At 38.3% G+C, this 23,891-nt stretch overlaps 1 protein-coding gene across 4 annotated transcripts in view; it reads right to left on the bottom strand.

Annotated features, from left to right (window-relative positions):
* Nucleotides 1-8,127: 8,127 nt before the first annotated feature.
* Nucleotides 8,128-23,891, bottom strand: part of LOC128018258 (dynamin-1-like protein) — a 36,237-nt gene continuing 20,473 nt past the window's right edge. For 2 of the 4 annotated variants that reach the window (XM_052603663.1, XM_052603664.1), the window contains 7 exons: nt 21,371-21,526; nt 20,519-20,608; nt 19,126-19,224; nt 18,917-19,030; nt 18,723-18,832; nt 18,484-18,643; nt 8,128-10,835 (listed from right to left, as the gene is read on the bottom strand). In XM_052603663.1, coding sequence (XP_052459623.1) covers nt 10,779-10,835; nt 18,484-18,643; nt 18,723-18,832; nt 18,917-19,030; nt 19,126-19,224; nt 20,519-20,608; nt 21,371-21,526 — 786 coding nt within the window. In that variant the 3' untranslated portion in view covers nt 8,128-10,778. The other 2 variants (XM_052603660.1, XM_052603661.1) reach the window with 1 other exon arrangement.

Genomic DNA, 23,891 nt, shown 5'->3' with positions numbered 1-23,891 from the left:
AATTAACTGAGCTGAACAAGCAGTAAAAAACATTATTTAGGTGATATTGTAGGCAAGGAAAGGGGGTGTGTGTATTTGAGAGAGAGCACAAACTGGCTGAAATGGGACATGTGGGAGAGTGTGTAGATGAAAGATTCTAGATGTTTGGCAAAAGAAAATGCTAAAGTTTCCAGCCTGCAGTTTTACTGAGATTGCCTTTAAATCTCTCTTCTCAGAATCTGTCATCTGCTCTAATCGCTAATACCTGGAATCCATTGCGACTCAGAGCTGATAGATGGAGGTAATTTAAACAGACCCATATGTGACCTCACCTTCATGTGGCTGTGTGTGCATTTACAGAAGAGCAAATTACCACCAGCCTGGGTAAAAAAAAGTTAGCTGCATCAATGCATCTCAGAAATAATTGCCTTTTACTGACAGAAATAAGTCATTTAACTACATCAAGCAGCATATATTGATGCTACATTGATTTGTTGCCACAGGATTCAGCTTCATCTACAACAATTAAGCTGTTATGTAATTACTGTTTAGAACTCTCAGCATGTTTTAGAGAGTTGTATTTTTATAACAATGTCTTATTAATTCTATTATTCCTAGAGAGACATAAATACAGCCTGCATAAAACTGATGTTGACTCTGAAGGCAAATGTGACAGCAAAGCTCCAGATCTCAAAAATAATTTACATTTGAGCATTGTCTGAAGTAAACGGGAGCATTGTTTGCCTCTGCCCCAATGATAGTTTCTGTTCAGTTTCAATTTATCTGCATAGTGCTTTTGAAAAAAATACACATTGCCAAAGAAGCTTTGTAAAGATTAGTGCTTTATACTGCAGAAAATCTGAAAGAGGTTTTCTTTCCATAAACTTAAACTGATAGTTGATGCAAAAATTAACCATTTACTCATTATATCATTCCAAAGAGACAGTTTTTATGTCCATACAGTAGAAGCCAATGGTCACAATCTGTTGGTGTTGTTGCCAGAGCACCGCTAGGTGGTTTCCTACTGGCTCCCCTCCACGCTACCAAATTTTAATAAGGTATAGCTCAATAAAAATTTAGTTCATGGAAGTCAATGGGATCCAAAGCAACATTTGACTGCACTGTACAAACAAAACAAAACGAAAAGAAGAAAAGCAAAACAAAAAACAAAATCAAGGAAAGCAAAACAAAACAAAACAAAGACTAAATAAAACCAAAAACAAAATCAAGGAAAGCAAGACAAAACAAAGAAAGACGAAATAAAACAAAAAACCAAGTCATTGGGGTCCAAAACAAACATAAACAAAACAAGAAGGAAAGTACAACAAACTAACTATAAACTAAATCAAGGAAACCAAAGCAAAACAAAAAACAAAGAAAGAAAAAGCAAAACAAATTTAAGGAAAGCAAAAAAAAAAAAAAAAGGCAAGGGGAAAAAAAGTTAAACAAAACACACACAAAAAAAAATCAAAAGGAAGGCAAAGCAAAACAAAACACTTTGACATTAGTTAAAATTTATTATTTTATCTTCCGCAGAAAATGTCATATATGTGTAGCTTTGAAACGAAATGAGTGTGATTAAAAGATGGCAGAACTCATTTTTGAGTGAACAGTCCCTTTAGTAGCGAATGTGTCCACAGGTTTTCATGTTCAGCTATGACAGTGAATAGTTGACAACAGCTTAATGATGATAATAATGTTAACAGGATTTCCTGCGCTGGTGTTCTTATGACACACATTGTTAAAACACTCAAACCCTCCAAACCAGGATCTTCTCAGGTAATACAAGTGTTTTACACTTATAGACCCCCAGTGGGCAAAGCCAAAGGCAATCTTAAGATGCTGAAATAGATTCTTCTTCTTAGGATGGCATATTTAAACACATGTTAGAATACTGTACATTCCGATGTGTTACGTAATTATATTGCATTACATCAAAATAAGTGGTCTTCTAGAGCACAACAAAAGATTACATGTTGACTGTAATAAAGTGTATTTTAAAATAAAGATTTGTATAATTTCTGCCATGTTCCAGCTTCTTACATATAACATAAGATTTACTGAGTAATATTGTGTGTATACCTTCATGCTTCCCTCAGTGAACGGAAAAGTTTTACACAATTTTATGTCTTTAACTGTGATGTTCCTTAACATTACACCAGTTAACACTTGAATGAAAATATAATGCCATACCAGAATATACAGTAATATAAGCTGACTTCTGATCTCATTAGTATTTAATGCTTTGTTTAGTGAACATGAGGCAGAGGTTTAAAGATCAGTAATGAGGTTTGATGTTGTCATGCAGGGTCTTTTCAGTCCAATTACTGTACATCTTCACTGTTTCATCCTGCAGCATAAAACATTTGTTTTCTGGAAATAAATGGAAGATAAATATGGGACTGACATTTACTGGCATATTACTGATGTCAGTTGTCACAATGGGTGCCTCCCAACTCCCAGTAGAGCCTGCAGAGCTGAAATAACAGCTACTCTCATATTCCCATTCTATCAGAAATGAGGTCACTGTCAGGATTTACTGTCACAAACACAAACAAATGCCTGCCTGCTCAAATACACTTTTACAAAACACAGTCTATCTATCTATCTATCTATCTATCTATCTATCTATCTATCTATCTATCTATCTATCTATCTATCTATCTATCTATCTATCTATCTATCTATCTATCTATGATCCGTTCATCATTCATCCATTCCTTCATCCATCTATCCAACACCCAACCCTGCATCTGTCATCCATCCAACCATCATCCATCACCCATCCAGACATCATCCATCCATACGTCCAACTATCCATCAATCCATCCACCCATTCACCCATCCTTACATCAATTATCCACCATCCATCCATCTAGCCATCCATCAATGCATCCATCATCCATTCATCTGACCATCAACAATTATTCCATCACCATCCATTCATCCATCCATCATCCAAGCCATCCATCCATTAATCAATCCATCCATCATCCCTCCATCCATCCATCATCCAAGCCATCCATCCATTAATCAAGACATCCATCATCCATCCACTCATCCATCATCCAACCATCCATTAATCCATCTATTCATCCATCCATTAATAATCCATCCATCCATCCATCATCCATACATTCACCCATCCACCCACCCATCCATCAATCATCCATCATCTGTCCATAATTCATCCATTCCCTCACCCATCCATCCAACATCCAACCCTCCATTAATCCATCTATCATCCATCCTTTCATCCATCAATACATGCATCATCCAACCATCCATCAATCCATCAATCATCCACCATCTATCCATCCAGCCATCATCAATGCATCCATCATTCATCCATCCATCTTCCAACATCACCAATTAATCCATCCATCCATCATCCATTCATCTATCAATCAATCCACCCATCATCCAACCATCCATCCAATCAAACCATCATCATCCATCCATTCATCAATCAATACATCCACCACTCCATACATCCATTAATCCATCCATCCATCATACATTCATTCACACATCCATCCATCCATCCATCATCCATCCAGACATTCATCAAGCCATCATCCATCCATCATCCAACCATTCATCAGTCCATCCATCATCCAACCATCCATAAATCATCCAACCATCTTTCAACCCATCCAACCATCCATCAATCAATCATCCATCCATGCATCCCTCAATCTATCCGTCCATCCATCCATCCATCCATCATAGCAAGCATTTCAAAGCAATCTTATATATTTATTTCTTTACATATTTGGCTATTATACTGTATATTCTGTATACATTAGAGTTGTTATCTTCTTAAATATAAAGCCAATCTCCTCACTATCTGTGCTGACACTGTCTGCTCTGTAGATTCAATATGTAACATAAATGTTGTATACAATAAACAACACTATAGGTTAATGTTTAATTAAGCAATATTACATAAGCAGTGAACCATTCTGTTGCAAGGAGATATAGTTTAAATAAAATATAGATATAAAGTTTAATAAATATAGATCACTGCTGAAAATGCATTTACTCATCTCCCTTGCACAAAAACAGATTCAGTATTCCTCAAAATAAAATAAAAAAACACAATGATCCATTATGTGTTTGATCCCATTTTATTACCCAAGGTCTTTGCTGCTGATATTCCATGATCCAATTCAACTAGTAATAAGCAAAAATGACTTTAGATAAAAATAACATTTGTGTCCATTTTTTTTATTTTATTTATTTTTTTATTGCTGAAGAGTGAACTTTCTTCTCCTGCGTCCTATTCTTCATGTAATTCTATGGAAGCCCATTACTGCCGCTGAATAAAAAATAAAACAAGGTCATTGCGACTTTTTATCTCAAAATTCTTAAATTAAACACGCAATTGCGAGTTATAAAGTCAAAATTGCAAGTTATAAAGTAAGAACTGTGAATTATAAACTCACAATCGCGAGAAAAAAACTCAGAATTGCGACTTAGCAAGTCTGACTTTATGACTCGCAATTCTGAGAAATAAAGTCAGAATTGAGAGATATAAAGTCGCAATTCTGAGTATTTTTCTCACAATAGCGAGTACATGTCTCATAGTTCTGACATTTTTTCACAGAATTGCGAGTCATAAATTAGAGATATGAGCTCACAATTATGTTGTTTTATTAAGTGGTGGAAACAGGCTTCCATATAATCCAGAATGGAGGCACAGCTGAAAGGTTTATTTGAGCTACTCCCTCTACTGTACAGAAATGAAGTTACATTTCCTTCAACCTGAGGCATTTTCATTACACTTCTGGTGTGAAGGGCTTTAAAAAATAACCTTTTTTTTTTTTTTACTGTATATTAAAACAAACAAACTAGCAAGGCCAGCCTAGATGTGAAACATTACCACATATTGGTACAAAAGTAACGCAATATTGTAATGCATTACATACAGAATACAAAAATGTACAAATAAGATTGTAGCAATTCAAAATCGCCGTGCGATTGTGTTGTAAAGAGTCTAATAAATTCCCAGCACTATACAGACAAACAGAGTAGCACAAATAGATTCATGAATTCAAGTTCTATGCTACACCAGACAAATCCAAATATCTGTCAACAGCGCAGATGCTGCTTGACTGTTTTTCAGTATTTCTTTGAGTGTTTTTGTGTCGAGACTGCAAAAAGTCACCGGTTTTCTGATGATGGGTTAAAAAAAGGCCTGCGTGCCCACGGCCTTGACATGAGTGCTGCTGACTGAGTGATTTCTGTTGTGTTTGGATGCTTGCACAACTCCTCAGGGAAAGATCCGTGATCCAGAGCGTCTCCCTCCGAGGAAGAAAACCGCCACAGAACCAGCTCTGCTTTCTCCTTGATTTCTAATCTTATTTTAGCTGCTAAATACTTCAGCACACATCGAGGAGAAGATGACCTTTAATACTGGCATATCAAATGGCCATTCTTCAGTATAAGCAGAGCTGGGCTTTTACCTTTTTTTTTTGCCTCAAGGGAAGCTGCCAGCTCTCTGCGTGAAGCCCATCTGACTGCAGCCTCGCGTTTGTGAGAAGTAACTTCAGTGTCCTGAGGCAAACTGAGCTATTACTGCATTCATTAGCTCTGTTTTACCCGCAGGCTCTCTGGACTCATGGACTACCTTCATTCTCAAAGTTTTCTGTGTTTTGAAGTGTCTTTGTTTGTATCTGAAGTGCAACACAAGGATTGTCTCATTTATTAGGGTTATTTACCATACGCAGGTATCGAGAATAATTTAGTGTATATATTTCATGAGTCTGTGTGTTTCCTGGGAATTGAACCCATGACCTGTTAAGCTACATCAAGGCAATTGAGAAAAACAAATTACGCACTCCAATATGAATTAAAATGAGATTATGTTTACCAAGGGATAACGTAGGTGTTAGGTTGTTTTTAAAGGATCTGCTTTCTGCAGCACATTAACTTTTTTCCTCATAGGTCTACTTATAATTTTAGTCGAGCTTTCTTGTAGCTGAACATTTGTAATTTAGTCTGACATGTCTCTCTGGGTTGTAGAACTAAACAGCCTATTTTCTGCTGTACCTTTAAAGATGGCATGAAATTGAAGTTGCAACCAGCTTCGGTGTTGTAATGTATTTCTGTTTTTCTGAAATAAAAAATGCAGAAATAAAATTTCTGCATTTTTTTTTAAGTTGCTCCAGTCTGAACTTTTAAATGCAACATTTAATTGTATATTTAATATATTTTGCAAAAGAAAAAAAATACACAAATATCATAAGTGGGCTAAAATACTTTAAATTCTTAAACTTAAGAGTGTTATGCAATAGAAATTAAAAATGTATTTGTCACCCACAACATGCACTTAAATGCTTATTTTGTCTCTGCACATAGAATAAAAATATATATTCTGCAATAAAAACATAGAAAACCATCTAAAATGTACACAAGTACATGTGAAAAACATGTACTTATAATAATCTGTGAAAAACTGTCATTAAACTTTGCACGTTTATAATTTAATGGTCAACAATTATAATTGATTTTAAAAGAAACATTTTTGTCCAAGAAGGCAGTATTTTTCTCCATTCTGTCACTGAATTTGTTATTCTGAAAGCATATACATGTAAAAAGATCTGAGAATCTGAATGAGCCAAACCTTGTTTCTATAAAAGTGACCTTGAAAACAAATATGTTTAATATTCATCGCAGTCTCCAAATAACAACGAGGCACTTTTTAATGGAGCAGAAACTTAAAGTCAAGTAACTCAAGTTTGCCACATCAAAATAAAACCATCTTTGGATTTGTAAAGTATGAATAAGAAATGCATCTGAATTGTTGCATGCTTTAGCGGGATGAAACATCATACGTACTTTACGAGAAAAAAACACCCTCAGTTTATCATAATTCATGACAGCTTTCCAACATATTTGCTTTGTCACAATTACTTCTGCGTAACAGCTTCTGGAAAGTGATAGTGATTAATTGCTGCTGTCTTTCCAGACGTGTCGGAGCATTACATTTACCTGGATTGACACCAGCTCTATAAGAAAACGTCTCCAAGTTACCTGATTTCGATACACGAGTGGTGAATGAATGTTATCTCATTTGAATGTTCAGTTTAATATGTTTCTTCTGAAAGGCAAGTGGTGTCATCCACGTTAACCCTTGAACGCCTGCCTCAGGTCTTTAGTGACCCAGGTAAAAAGGTCATTTAATGTCGAAAACTGTCTTAGAATTGTGAGTTTATCTTGCAGTCCGACTTTATATCATGCAATTCCAACATTATAACCCTTAACGAGTTTATATCACCACAATTATGACTTTTTAACTTGCCATTGCATCTTTATATCACAATTTTGACTTTGTAACACAATTGCAAGTTTATATCTTGGAATTTGTAGATTTTTTTTTTTTAGAATTGTGAGATAAATAGTAGCAATTAACTTTAAAAAAATTTAATCAGTGGCGGAAATGGGCTTTCATAAATGTTTGTTTTCTAGTAATTTTTTTGTTTGTATGTTTAAAAAAAGTAGTTTAATATTTATCCATATCTAAAAGTGAATATATGCTGTATATATATATATATATATATATATATATATATATATATATATATATATATATATATATATATATATATATATATATATATAGTCATTAAAATCTCAGGACTGTTTTATAATATTGGGGCACTTCAGAGATCTACAGTTTCTGTTAGATATGTAATAATGATATTTAAATGTTAATGCAAACTTTAGTGTCTTGATGTTTGCGTCCCAACCTGATAAATAAAGACGGGCATTTACAAGCCATTATTGAAGTTATATTGTTGTATTTTTAACTTCAGTAATGTCATTTCGACGTGAAACGGATTACTCATATAGAAGAAGTAAAAGTGTTTTCGAGTCTCTCACACCTCAAACAGAACATGCAGCTTCAAAAAGACAGTTTTTACTACACATAATGCATTTGGTTTGATTGCCTGTAGGCACTCAGCTGAAAGAAAACCAGAGCAAGATGGGAAAATTGGTGACTTTGTAGAAAGAAATGACTTGTTCCTTTTTCATTTCAGCACAGATACGCACATTTATTCTTTGACTGTAACAGGAATAATGTGAGATCTGCACGATATTGAAAAATCTGTTCCATTGCTGCTTTCAATAAGGGGAAAGGAGAGCTTTTCATTTAATTTTAATGATGATCTGAACAGTGAACTCTACATCAACATGTATCACAAAAATAAAATGGCAGGCAAGTGCTTAAAGGCATTTGTCAAGAAATGGCAGGTTATTTAAAATGCTTCACAGCAAACCTCTCAACTTCCTCTGCTTCTCACATGTACAGTATGAATGTGGACACATGCTCAACAGGAAGGCTACATGAGTTATATAGATAAAACACACTGGAAGACAACTAAAGAACGCTAGACACACAGGGACTGGAGACTGACAGTGTTTTATAGCCTATCCTGGTCATATTTCACCAACACGTACAGAACGAAATTAATAATGATTTTTTTGGTTAAAGAAAATTAAACCTATTTTGGACTTAATCATAATAATTAAGCACATTTCCCCCCAAACTGCCAGTACTGTGATGTGAAATTATTATTCTTTTTTTATTGTAAAGAATTTATACGAATTCAAGGTAGGGTGGTTTAAATTTATGGTGTTTAAATGTTTTGTTTTAAACATTTTATTAATGTAACAACAATTTACTGTATCAGAGTAATAAAAAATTATCATATTTATCAATTTATCAATTGGGTGATAATGAGAATATTTAAAATAGTTCCATAATTCAGAGTAGAACAACCATCATAATGCTAATCACACTGCTTTGGGTTAGTAAGAAAGACATTTTTATCATTTTTTGTTTCTTGTTTTTGTATTGTGGGAGTAAGATTTTTGTTGTTGTTGTTGTTGTTGTTGTTTTTTGCTATGGTAATGAGGATTCGATTTTTCTTCCTTCATTACAAAAATAAAAATGTGATTTTCTTAACTTCAAAATGCATTATAGTAATGTTAGCAGTATTCTTTTGTGAATATGTGAATAAGATTATTTCTTCAATTTATATAATGGTAATTTGGGGAATTGTGCTAAATTTTTACAGCGCAAATGTTTTAACGTAGTAATATGCTTTCATGATGAAAAATATGATTTTCATATTTTCTAAAAATTTTAGTGTGAAATATGCCCTGAATATGTTAGTGACAGAATCCATGAGATTCACCACAACGCCAGTAACTATTTAGGACCAGACTGTAGTGCAGATTTCATATATATGTATAATATTATTCAACAGTATAAAGTTTAAGGTCAACGAGAAATACATGCTTATTACTTTTGACGATGTATATAAATATGTTTGTTAATAATTCCCCTTCTCTCTGTCTTCATCTATTTTTATGATTAACTGGTTGCTAGAGAAGCATAATGTGTCCCATCACAAGAAATAAATTAAAAACATTTGCAACATTGTCCCCCACATAAACCCCCACACACTTTAACACTGGTTTTAGCAGGCAATACAACAAATTCTAGCAAATTCTCCACAGCCCCTCTGGCCACATTTGCGCTGGCTGTACATTTCGCACAGTTGGTATCTGCCACTAAACACCGTTCACTCTTAGTGTTCACTGCTTTAAACTGCCATTGTTTTCAGATCTTTGTTCTGTCTCATGTGACCTTCTTTGACACAGGCGTACTCACTCTCACAATAAATATTCATACAAGCATAAATATTACATGCCAGTCAAGTCTCCGGCACATCCAAGCGCGGTCTGAAGTGTTTCAGAGCACAACCAAACACAACAGCTCTTTGTTCTGTGGCTCTTCGCATTGCACTACCATTTATTTGCACCATATCTAGACACGTATTACATCATTAATTATTTTAAATGTAATATAACTGATTTTCATTTGTCTAATCTCATTCACATTATCAATATATTATCACTGCTTTTGTTTTTAGCCCATATTGGCTGTAATAAACTTAAGCTTATATGTAGCATACAACTGTGCCGACATGCACAAATTTGACCGAATCTAATAAAGGGGCGGGCCTTTGTTTCTTATATTTACTGTAGACCTGGACACTACATTTTTTACATGACATTTACAGCACAAGAATGGAATAGTTCACTCAAATCTGTCACACCGTCATGTCATTTCACTTTCAGTCTGTTCCCGACATAAAACTACAGTAAATGAATGAGTCGCATCGACTACATTTATGATGATTTATGGTACATTTATGACGCTTTTTAGTCCATTTCATTTCACAGCTTGAAAGCCTTTGATGTTTTCACTGAATGGAAAAACAAAGCAGTGTGAACATTTTCTATAGTAGCAGACGGTTCGGAATAACATTGTGTAAATGATGAAAAAATACAAATGTTCATTGTTGTGTGATTCCTGTTATCAACCATGTGAGACTATGAGAGCTCGATTGTCCTTGGGAAACTCAGTAGCATTTGAGACTCTACTTAATTCGTATAATGCTAAATAAAAGAGTATTTGTCATGATGGCGAAAAACCATTACGAGACGTTTAGGACTGATAAGCATGAAGATAACGACACAGACTTGATATGTTCACTATGTCTGAGTACACACACACTTTTGACCTCAAACATGAATTCAGTGCATATATAGTAGAAACAAGGAGCATTTGTAAAACTGTACACATTTTGTTGATTGTTCATGCTGGCAGAGGCATTGCATTTCTTCAGATGGAGTATTTGATTTATATCACACACTCACACATACAGCACGCACAAACATGTAAACACTTTCCTGGACTGAATGTTAATGAGGACGTTTGGCTACCAAAGATGAGTCTCCCGGATCTCTGAGATAATGTTACTGGCTTTCTTGAGCGCCTAAAGGAGAAGACATAGAGAGCAGAATTAGTAACATAAAGCAAAAATTAGTGCAACCTACTCGTGAATCATGATTTCTGCATGAAGCCTTTCAGTCACACTTTAGTTTAGGGACCAGTTCTCATTATTAACTATTAACTATGAGTAGTAGTTGACAATAGTAGTTGTTAAGTGTAGATATGGGGTAGTCTAATAACTACTAATAGCCTAATAACTACTTATTTAATTAATAGTCTAATAAGTACAAATGAACAGCCAATATGTTAGTAATATGCTTGCTAATAAGCAACTATTTAAAAGTGAGAATTGGTCCTTAAAATAAAGTGTCATACTTTCGTATGCAATTTTTACACAAACACAAAGTTAGTGTAGTGTATGAGACGCATTGTCTGCTAAAATAGTTTCTCTATAGAGATATATTTTTATTAGCTTTCTAACTACTTGTGTACAAATTATTTAAATACTTTAAAATATGGTCCATTAATTATGAGAAGCTTGTAGCCTGACAATTTCAAAGAAGCTCCCCAACACTGACAGTCCATATGGTTGAATGTTTGTTGAAGACATACTGTGCACACACAGAACACATTACTGTGCCCAAAGACAGCCAGATGTAGCATAAGAGAAAAGAATTAGATGATGTACATTAGCTGACATTAGATGATGATGTGGCGTTAGCTATAGTGTGTCAGAACGCCGACCACAAAACCAACTATCCAGTGCTAAAGTAGTTGGAATACTTTAGGGTGCTTTCACACTTGGTTCACTTGCCTGGTCCGAACCCGAGTTCTGTTGCTCCCCCCTCCCCCTGCCCCCGCTGGACTGTGTTCATATTATAATATTTGAGTCCGAACCGCGGTTCGCTTGCGTCATCAAGCCAGCAGCTGTTTACCCCCCGTTGCTTGGTAACGACAGCGCAGGAGAAGGCGGCAAATGCATAACATTACTCTCTGCAATTTTATGTATTACATTTTTTGAACTATTCGTTTTGTTGATAAAGCTTCGGTACATAACGACACTTGCGTCTGTCTTACGAATTTACTGAAAATGCTCTAAAGAATGTTGAAGAACATAAATGAGATGTACAGCTCTCTGCTTGCAGCGCGTCAGTCACGCTCATCAGGAAAGTGAGTGAAACACACACACAAACACACATTTTCATCAAATAATTTGTCATTAAAAGCGGTTCACTTCTGCGATTTGGTACGATTGCATTCACATGAGCAGAGTTCACATGAAGTGTACCCCAGACCACCGTTTTTAAGTGGACTCAGGTACGGTTCGCGGGTGCGCATCCGAGTACAGAAGCCAGCGTTCACATCATCCAAACGAACTAAGTTTTCTGACGTCAATCGACCCCGGGTGCGCACCAAAAGTGCTAGTGTGAAAGCACCTTTAAACTTGCCATGGCATATGAAACTGCCTCGATGTGTATGGCTGTTGAGGCGGTGCTTTAGATGGGATGGTTTTAAAGACAACTTTTACGAGAGTACAAATGGCCTAGCGACTAAAGCACAGCAGACTCAGAATAGTTTTGACACGAAGAAGGTTGGAACTTAGCTCTGGTTGTGATGGAAGTAGATGACAGAATTGGAAGGTGGCACAGAGGAACTGACGAGGAAGGAACAATGGGTATCCAGGGCAACAACAATGGTAGCGAGGGTTCAGGTAAGTACATATGGGTCAATGCTAGATCAGACGAGGAGTGAGGGGAAGTGATAGTCCTTATATGAGAGCCTGGTGATGATGGACAGGTGCTCAGAATTCTGGTGATTGTGAACGAGTAGGCATGGCATGTGGAGAGGGTGTAGGCTGTGACTCCATGACAGTACCCCCTCCTTCACGGGCAGCTCCCGACGACAGGACGGGATGTTGACGACGGTGCCACGACCACGAGGAGCTGGATGATCTGGGTGTTCCTGATGGAATTGGGTAAGTAGAGTAGGTTCCAGGATGTCGTTGCGGTTCACCCAGCATTGTTCCTCGGGGCCGTAGTCTTCCCAGTCCACAAGGTATTCCAGCTGTGGACCCCATAGTCTGGAGTCGAGGATGGCCTGTACCCGGTAGATGTTTTGAGTCTCATTGATGGCAGGAAGAGGAGGTACCACATCATCACTAGACTCTGTGGAGAGAGGAGATAAAGGGTCAGTGTGAGGTTTCATTAATGAGACATGGAATGAAGGTGAGATACAGTAGTGAGCAGGGAGGTTAAGTCTGTAGGTTACTTCTTTCAGTTGCCTCTCGATGGTAAATGGACCAATATACTGGGGACTCAGCTTACGGCAAGGCAGCCAGAGACGGATGTCCCGAGTGGATAGCCAAACCTTCTGGCCAGGCTGGTATTGTGGAGTGGGACCTCTTCGGGCATCGGCTTGTTCCTTATGACTCCGGACTGCCTGTTGGAGATGCACATGAGCCGAGTCCCAGACCCTCTCACTTTGCTGGAACCAGTTGTTGACAGCTGGAACCTCGGAGGGCTCACCTGACCAGGGGAAGAGGGGTGGCTGATAGCCCAGGACACATTGAAACGGGGTGAGCCCAGTGGTGGTTTGACGGAGTGAATTTTGTGCGTATTCAGCCCAGGGTAGATATTGGCACCAGCTGTCCTGGTAGCAATACAGTCTCAGGAATCTCTCGACTTCCTGGATCTTACGCTCAGTCTGGCCATTGGTTTGAGGATGGTATCCGGAGGAGAGACCAATGGACACCCCTAGGAGACAGAAGAAGTCCTCTGGGAGTCCAAAGTGGCAGAAAACTTGATGGAAGAGTGCTTCTGCCGTCTGTAGAGCAGTAGGTAGACCCTTGAGGGGAATAGTTTCCAAGATTTAGAGAATCGATCAACCACGGCCAGGATGCTTGTGTAACCTTGGGATGGAGGAAGATCGGTCATAAAGTCTACTCCAATGTGCGTGCAGGGTCGCTCGGGATGGGCAGAGGCACAAGTTTCCCTTCTGGTAGCTTCCTAGGGGTGTCAGTAACGGCAGAGACTGAGCATCCTTGCACATATCGATAGATGTCCTGAGACATGGAGGGCCACCAGTAGCGCTGTTTCAGGAGCGAGAGGGTCCTTCTTCTGCCTGGGACTCCAGAGCCCGGGGATGTATGAGTTAAGTCCAAGAAGGGCTGGCGATGGGTTGGGGGAATGTAGAGACGCCCCTCTGGACCTCAGAGCGGAGCTGGGTTTTGTAGATTCTCATTAGTAATCTGTTGATTGATGGTCCACTGAATCGGGTTAACAAGCACGGCTGGAAGGAGAATGGGTTCAGGAACGGATGGTTCAGGATCAGCTTGGTAAAGGCGAGAAAGGGCATCCGCTCTACAGTTCTTGTCACCTGATCTATAGGTGACCTGGAAATTAAATCGGGTGAAGAAGAGAGCCCATCGGGCCTGGCAATGATTCAAGTGTTTGGCTTCTCTGAGATACTCAAGATTGCGATGATCTGTAATGACTTGGAAAGGTTGCTTGGCTCCCTCTAGCCAGTGTTTCCATTCCTCGAGAGCTGATTTTATGGCTAGGAGCTCCCGGTTTCCCAAGTCGTAATTCTGCTCCACCTGGGATACATTTTTTGAATAGAAGGCACATGGATGGAGCCGCTGAGAGAGGACCGCTCTGATCCCGGTTGCTGAGGCATCAACCTCCACTATGAAGGGCAGATCTGGATTGGGGTGAACGAGGACCGGAGCCGATAGGAAGTCCTGTTGCAGTAGGGAGAAGGTTTCTCGAGCAGGTGTTGTCCATGAGAGAGACTTGGGCCGGTTCTTTAGCATAGAAGTGAGAGGAGCACTAAGCATACTGTACTGGTTATGAAGCGTCGGTAGAAATTGGCAAATCCCAAGAAGCGTTGAAGTTCTTTCACGGTGTTGGGTAATGGCCACTGCTGGATGGTTTCCACCTTCCTCTGGTCCATCTTGATACCATGTTGGTTGATGATGTAGCCTAAGAATTGCACGGTGGAGGTATGGAACTCACAATTCTCTAATTTTAGAAACAGTAGATGTTCTCATAGTTTTTGAAGGATTTGGAGTACATGTTTATCATGTTCTTTCAGGTAAACGTGTAGCCAACCGCTTGCTGAATACATCCTGGAACGCCCGGTACGCTGGTGGGATTTCCATTATCACATTAGTCGCCGGGCTCTCCACAGAGGTGGACAGGACAGGAAGATGATCAGGAGTTGTGGGAGATTTCGGTTGGGGCTTTCTTGGGCGATTAATACACTTCTCAAAACTTTCATCATTCCATTCGAGAATCTCACCGGTTGCCCATTGGATTTGTGGCTGGGGGCGTTTAACCAGGGGCGTCCCAGGATGATGTCCGCTGTTGACTCCTCCAGCACCATGAAAGTGATTTCTTCCATATGAAGGCTGCCAACGCGGAGGAATAGTGTGAGGGAAAAACGGTGGACACGACCTCTACCCAGCGGCTTTCCTTGGATGGTGAGTATTATCAGGTCGACTGGGCATTTCTTCTGACGAACATTTAATTCTTGGAGGATTTGGGTGCTAATGAAGTTCCCAGCCGACCCAGAATCGATGAGGGCTTGCGCTGAAATGAGAATTACCGACATGGACCAGAGTCTTAATGAGTTGAGAGGTTTGAGGTGGAAATTGGAGTGTAATCATCGCTGGGTGTGGAGGTCGGACCGGGCAGTTGGAAATCACACGTCCGTCTCCCGCACAATAAAGACACAGGCAATTATTCATCCGTCGAAGACGCTAAGCATTGGTCAGATGGTTAGAATCAACCTGCATTGGTTCATGTGCTGGGGCGGCGACAGATGTTGAAGCAGGAAGAGGATTGACAGCGGGAGTAATCATGTGGGAGGCGTATAAATGTTGTGACACTCTGATAGTCTTCTGAATAAGATTCTCAAGTCCCATGGTATTGTCGTAGACGACTATTAGCTGCTGAACCTCCCTTCGCAGACCATGACAAAAAGCAGTTATCAAAGCAGTTTCGTTCCAACCACTCGTTGAAGCCAGAGTGCGAAATCGGAGAGCATACATGCTGACGGACTCCTCTCCTTGATGAATATGATATAACTGATCATGAACGGACAGTTCAGTGGTATGATGACCAAAAACATCTTTCATGTGAGCAAAGAAGGTGGAAAGTGAAGTCGTTACCGGAGTATTTGTTTTCCCAGAGGGGTTGAGCCCATTGTAGTGCACGTCCAGAGAGAAGCAAGATGACGAATGCAACGCGACCGCGTTCATTCTGGAACAGGTGAGTCTTGGCCTCGATGTAGAGCGAGCACTGAAGCAAAAACCTGCTGCAATCTCCTCCGCCGCGCCGCTGTATGTTGCTGGTCGGGCCGCGCGACTGGCAGAGGCAGCTGACAAAGCAGTCATTGTTGTAGGTGGCCGCTGGAGTGCTTGCTGTACGGACGTGATGATCTCGGGAGAAACATGGGTTAGGCTCATCGTGGGTTGTGGTAGTGAGGACCGTACAGCGTGAACCAGTGCAGCAAATGGATCCGCGGTGCGGTCCCCGCCTGTGTCCACAGAGCTCTGCATAAGGTCTGATCTTCTGTCAGACACAAGACGGGAACACAGAGGTAGGTGAACGTGTAGCAGTATTTATTGTGATTTATTGTTTTAGACACAGTTGAACAAACAGGAATCGTCTTGACATGAAGAAGGTTGGAACTTAGCTCTGGTTGTGATGGAAGTAGATGACAGAATCGGAAGGCGGCACAGAGGAACTGACGAGGAAGGAACAACGGGTATCCAGGGGAACAACAATGGTAGCGAGGGTTCAGGTAAGTACATATGGGTCAATGCTAGATCAGACGAGGAGTGAGGGGAAGTGATAGTCCTTATATAAGAGCCTGGTGATGATGGACAGGTGCTCAGAATTCTGGTGATTGTGAACAAGTAGGCGTGGCATGTGGAGAGGGTGTAATTTTTGACTCTGAAATATTTTTGAGAAATGTAACTTATGTAAAAAAAGGAAAGAAAAAAAGTGTAACATCAGCTGTAAAGCCTCTGCAGATACGCAAGCCAAAATGACTACACACAAAAAAAAAAAAAACTTTTTAAAAATTGTTATATCTTAATAAAAAATAAATGAATAATGATTAATGTTCATTTTGATATTCTTGGCTATAAAAGTCCTACCTTGCACACCTTATCGGCCGATACTGATATTTGAAAAAAATGTACATATCGTCCGAAATCTCGGCCTTGGCGATACTTGTTGACCACTAATCTTGAGTTAATTTCGTTGTTTTTCCAATAAAATAATGGGTTTCTCAGCCGCAACTTCGAAAAGCCCTGGAGAAACCAAGGCAGAACATCGTATAACACCAGTTTTTTTTTTTTTTTTACGGTCCATTAAAGTGTTTTGCATTTTAATTGCTCCCTGGGTGCTGGAAAAAATAGCTGCCCACTGCTCCAGGTGTGTGTTCACGGTCTGTGTGTGTTTTTCCCTACACACTGCTGTGTGTATGCACTTGGATGGGTTAAATGCAGAGCACCAATTCCGAGTATGAGATACCATATTTGGCAAATGTCACGACTTTCATTAATTACGGTGTAGACAAACAAATTAGATAGATCGCAATATACCAAACAGCTCCATATAACAAAGCACTGCAAAGACTGGATACCTTGGCAGCAATACGTAATTTTGAATAACCGCTAAAGATTTTTTTTTATTGCAGATTATTCACCAGACTGTCACTTAGTTGGACATGTGTGGACTGGAATGCTGTAGCTGTAGCTAGCATTATATTTTTTCCTCAGTTTCACACTCTTGCGAGTTAACGTATTTTGCTTTTGTAGGGCAGAACTTTGAGGATGGTGAATTGTTTTATAACTCATCAAGTTCTGCATAATTAAGGGAGTGGCCACTTGAGTGACAGGCTGATTGCCTCTATGGTCACCGCCGTTGAGCTAGGTGGGCATGTCTTCAGCCTCTTAGCCCCATTTTCTATTATCTGGGAGTGACTCGCGGTGACGCGCTGCCAAGATAGTGACGTCCCACTCTGCCCACTTTGAGCTTCAAACATGCTCTCCAGAATCCTACGGGTGACATCACGGATACTAGGTCCATGTTTTTTATACAGTCTATGGTGTGAATGCATCTAAATACCACTTCAGATGCAGAATCTCTGCCACCTCAACAAATTTTGTTGATACTGATTTCATTTGATTGGTAAAAGCCCTATAGTGTCTTAATGTTTGAATGTATTGATATAATTTAAGAATTTGACACAAAAGACTAAGCATACATTTAATTAGGTTAGGGAAAAAATATAAAGTATAAAAAGAAAAATCTTTTTAAACCTATTGGAAAAGTTCATTTCTGTTACTCTAAACTATTAAACTAATCACTGCACAGAATATAAAGAACATCAAAAGCTTTGGAAATCAGCTGTCCACTGCAGTCCTAAACCAGCCAAAGTACCAGCACGATAACACGCTCAGCAAAATATCATCTAATTATCGTAACTGACAAAATCGTACACATATATATATATATATATATATATATATATATATATATATATATATATATATATTTTTTTTTTTTTTTGTCATTATTGCACACCCCTAATTTTTTTTAAATGTTTCATTATCTGGGTCTAAATTGACCCCAATGCATTAAGAGGTTTAAATGTCCTTTAAACACACACAGCCGTACCTCCAGCATCTGTGCAACCTCTGTGCGCTGCTGAGCAGTTTCCTGAGACTCGATGAGTAGCTCCTGCAGCAGACGCTGTTTGTAGAGCTGACCCACCAGCTCACTCTGCAAATGCTCTTTCACAAAGTTCACCAGGAAGTGCATCACCGTCTTTGGCACACTATAAAAAGCAGAAAAAAATCCCATCAGATGTGAAGTCCAGTTATTTGGCTCCTATGGAGAGGCACTATGAATCTGACCTGTCCTGGATGATCTTGCGCACGATCAGGAAGTAGCACTTGATGAGCCGCTGGATGACCTCACAGTCCCTCTGCTCTCGAGTGCTCAGCTTGCGGGACACTGGCACGGCCTACAGAAACATTTTCAGAAGTCGTTTTCTTTTGAATGTGCAGGTATTGTTGACTTCTGCAGTTATGAGATAGCAAAGACGTACCGTGTCCAGCAGGTTGATGGCTTTATTGGGACTCCCAAACCCCAGCACAGGGCCTTTCTCCTCTGAAGGCATCTTCTCATTCTTCCATAGCTTACCTCCATCCCCAGCCTCCGCCTGCGAAAGAGATGATAAAACAAAAACTACTCCCATTTGGATTCGGAGAGAATGAGAGAGAGAGAGAGAGAGAGAGAGAGAGAGAGTTTCAGTACCTGCTGGCTGTTGACAGATGCAGACACTTGGGCAGCGTCTGTGAAATCAGGATGCTTGGTGTTTATATAGGCCAACTCAATTGCAACTAGATTATGAACCTGAGAAGAAGAAACATGAGATAACATGATGATGTGTTGTGCACTCAGGATCTTTGATGTATGATATGTGTTGTGTGCGTTTGGGATGAAGCAAATAAAAATTCTGTCCGATAATAGTAAGACTATCAGTATCGATAATTATTTTAATGTTACCACCAATATCGATAAATTAGACAATATTACATAATACAAATAATAATAATAAAACACCAAAAATTTAATGTTATGTGATTTTCGAATATTTGAAATCAGATTTTTGGTGATTTCGAGTTGGTCAGTGAAAATTTTGCCAAAATGACAGCACTTTAAAATAGATGTTCATTTTTATTATGATTTCATGAAAATTATAATTAATGGTGTTTTTAAAGATTACTTGTCAGTGAGTATTGGATGAAGTCAAAATTTAATTAAATGTAACAATAGGGGAAATGAGCATGCACAATTACATACCCAATACTAACAAGATACCAATAAATGAAAAATACTAATAATACTGGGTGATATCAATAAGCCGATAATTATTGTAATGTTACTACTGATAACCAAAATCCAATAAATGGTCGATATTAACATTATACATTCATTTATCTTAATACATTTAGAGTACAACCCTAAAAATCAGTTAGGACGTGGTCTCATTCACCGTTGTTTGGTGAATTTTTCGAATTTTTGAATTCGATTTTTGGTGAAATTAAGTTATTTCAATAGAAATCCATGCAATCAGAGTGAATTATTTCTCCACACAGATTAGTGTTTTCACCTCAGTTTTAACTCAAAATGTGAATTTAGGCATCACAACATTAAAATGCATTGTGTGAAAAATGCATATTTATTTTATTATGATTTGCTAAAGATTATAAAAAATGTACTGTACAAATAAGGAGCATACACAATATCCAAACATATCCAATATTAACACTGATAACAATTAATGCATACAGTATATATGAATGTAAAGACAATTCAGATGTCTAAATACAGATCTGTGCATTAGGTATTGCATTGTAAAACTTAACAACACTTGGACATAATTTGACTACATTATGATTGAATAAAGGCATTTATGTGTCTTGAACTCAGAAACTGTTAAAACACTGATTGTTTAACTTCAAATTGGAGAACTCTGACCACTCATTTCATATTTTAATTAATATATGTTATTATACAGTCTGGTCTTTTATCATTTTGATGTAACTACTGTTTTATAAAAGATTGCTTTCTTTCCAAGAACAGCCCTCGGGGCAAGTGTAAGTGTCTGGTGTGTTTCTTTGCAGCTACAGGCATGTGTCCCTACCATCTCATTGGTAATGGGCAGGCGTTTCCTGAGTAAGCTGGTAACAACCTCCACTATTGAGTCATGCAGTTTGGGAAACCGCAAAAGCTCCTTCGGACATAAACAAACACACATACATATGGTAGGTTAGCTGTCAATTATTAAAAGCAATTTTACATTTCCTGTGTAAAAGAGTGAAAGCATAATATTCACCTAACGCAAAATACTTCCAAGTATTATGAGCATCAAATCTGTTCCCCGTGTTCCCTCAAGCACTCATTCTGAAGTTACATTTATGTATATAATAGAGGAAACCAAATTTTTTTTTAATGTAAAACAAATGTACACAGTGAAGGAAGGCAGCAGGACAGAGAAGATAAGAGCAGAATGAGGAGCAGAATCCTAATGCAGGCTGTTCTGAGTCTTTGTGTGTCAATCTGTTGTGCCTGTAAAAAGCTTTCACTCTCCTCTTCACAGAAATGGGAAACTTGCTTGTTTGAAATGGCAGAGTTTGATGTACTATGCAGATTTGTTTCTCACAATCACACAGCTTTTCACTTTACATGGCATTAACTGATGGACTGCAGTGGTGTGGGTTACTTATGATGTTTTAATTAGCTGTTTGGACTCTTATTCTGATGGCACCCATTGACTGCAGAGCATCCGTGGGTGAGCAAGTGATGTAATGCTACATTTCTCCAAATCTGTTCCCATGAAGAAGCAAACTCACCTACATCTTGGATGGACTGAAGGGGAATCCATTTGGAAGAATTTTAACTTTTTTTGAGTGAACTTCTCCTCTAACATCTAACTACACAAGTTACAATACAAGCATGCCCGTTCTGCATCAAATATTAATAATCAGTGAAGCACCTGTGTGCTGTAGGCAGAGCAGTGCTGGATGATTCTCTGAAGCTCCTCGTGTACGAGCTCCACACAGCGCAGGCTGGGCTCCTCCAGTCTCTTGATCTGTTTCTTCACCAGCAGCTCAAAACTGATCTCAGGAACAAACAGCGCAGGCCGAGGACCCTACATCCATCACAACAGCCAAATTCAATCAACCCACATTCTGTCTGCATCTGTTATACAAGTGTTATAGTGGGTCCACAAATTCTGACCAATGATTTTTCCATTGCTTTTATGATTGCACTCATGGAGAAAAACTTGGACCAGTAGAAATATGTTAGACATTATATATATACATATAGGGAGAGAGAGAGAGAGAGAGAGAGAGAGAGAGAGAGAGAGAGAGAGAGAGAGAGAGAGAGAGAGTACCAGTCAAAAGAATAATTAATAGGAGATGCACATCAATTATCAGCTGATATTTATAGTGCACCCCTAAACATTAAAGGGTTAGTTCACCCAAAAAGGAAAATTGTGTCATTAACGACTCACCCTCATGTCGTTTCAAACCCATAAGACCTCCATTCATCTTCAAAACACAGTTTAAGATATTTTAGATTTAGTCCGAGAGCTCTCAGTCCCTCCATTGAAGCTGTGCGTATGGTATACTGTCCATGTCCAGAAAGGTAAGAAAAACATAATCAAAGTAGTACGTGACATCAGAGGGTCAGTTAGAATTTGTTGAAGCATCGAAAATACATTTTGGTCCAAAAAAAAAAAAAAAAAAAACGACAACTTTATTTAGCATTGTCTTCTCTTCCGTGTCTGTTGTGAGCGCGTTCACTTCAGTGTATGATATCCGGTTCGCGAACGAATCATTCGATGTAACCGGATCTTCTTGAACCAGTTCACCAAATCGAACTGAATCGTTTGAAACGGTTCATGTCTCCAATACACATTAATCCACAAATGACTTAAGCTGTTAACTTTTTTAATGTGGCTGACACTCCCTCGGAGTTAAAACAAACCAATATCCCGGTGTAATTAATTTACTCAAACAGCACACTGACTGAACTGCTGTGAAGTGGATTAATGGTTATTGGAGACGAGAACCGTTTCAAACGATTCAGTTCGATTTGGTGAACTGTTTCAAGAAGATCCGGTTACATCGAGTGATTCGTTCGCGAACCGGATATCACAGTGAACGCACTCACAACCAACCGGAAGAGAAGACAATGCTAAATAAAGTCATAGTTTTTGCTATTTTTGGACCAAAATGTAATTGCGATGCTTCAACAAATTCTAACTGACTCTCTGATGTCACATGGACTACTTTGATGATGTTTTTCTTACCTTTCTGGACATGGACAGTATACCGTACACACAGTTTCAATGGAGGGACTGAAAGCTCTCGGACTAAATCTAAAATATCTTAAACTGTGTTCCGAAGATGAACGGAGGTCTTACGGGTTTGGAACGACATGAGGGTGAGTCATTCATGACATAGTTTTCCTTTTTGGGTGAACTAACCCTTTAAGCTTTAAGATTTAAATATGTTTATTTTCAGCACTTATTTGATCAAAAATACAGTAAAATCAGGAGTATTGTGAAATATTAATAAATACAATTTGAAGAACTTTTAATTTGAATATATTTAAAAATGTATTCTTGTGATTGTAAAGCTGAATTATCAGCATCATTACTCCAGTCTTCAGTGTCACATGATCCTTCAGAAATCATAATAATATGCTGATTTGCTGCTCAGTTGTTATCTTATTTTTTGTATTCGATTATTGATAACAGTTATTATTATTAATGTTGAAAACGGTTTAAATTTTTTGTGGAATTCAGGATACAAATGAATAGCGCTTGTTTCAAATATATATCCTTTGCAACATTCTAAATGTCTTAACTGTCATTTTTTATCAATTTAATCAATTCATTTCAGCTTTTTTTGGTAGTGTTTTCACAAAAAAATATTAAGGTGCAAATCTGTTTTCAACACTGATAATAATCATCAGATATGTTTCTTGAGCAGCCAATCAGCATATTAGAATGATTTCTGAAGGCTCATTTTACACTGAAGAGTAATGATGATGAAAATTCAGCTATGTTTATACACCAAACTTTTGGACATTAGTGTAGTTATACAATACATACATGCCCATGAATTTTGCTTTTAAAGATTTTATTTAAGAAATTATTATATTAACATCAAGATTTGTTAAATTTTTTGAAGGCCTGGAAATCATAATTTTAAAATTCTAGATTTTCCACGGGAACCACATTCTGATCCAGCATTTATTTTAAGTTTCCAAAACTTTTCAAGTTGAGGACATGAATATGATGCAATGTACCATCCATAACACTGCATCCGAAAAAAACTTGTCATTATATTCTTGCAATTAGGTTTGGTGACACTTCTGGTGCATAAAATGCACACTTTACTTTTAAAGGGGTCATGAAATGAGAAACCAAATTTGCCTTGATCTTTTGGAATATAAGAGGTCTTTGTACCATTAAAACGTCCTGCAAGTTTCATAGCTTAAGA

The sequence above is a fragment of the Carassius gibelio genome, chromosome A8 (assembly GCF_023724105.1).
Source record: "Carassius gibelio isolate Cgi1373 ecotype wild population from Czech Republic chromosome A8, carGib1.2-hapl.c, whole genome shotgun sequence".
Taxonomy (NCBI): domain Eukaryota; kingdom Metazoa; phylum Chordata; class Actinopteri; order Cypriniformes; family Cyprinidae; genus Carassius; species Carassius gibelio.
The sequence above is the reverse complement of the archived record's forward strand: the minus strand, read 5'-3'. Positions and strand labels throughout refer to the sequence as shown.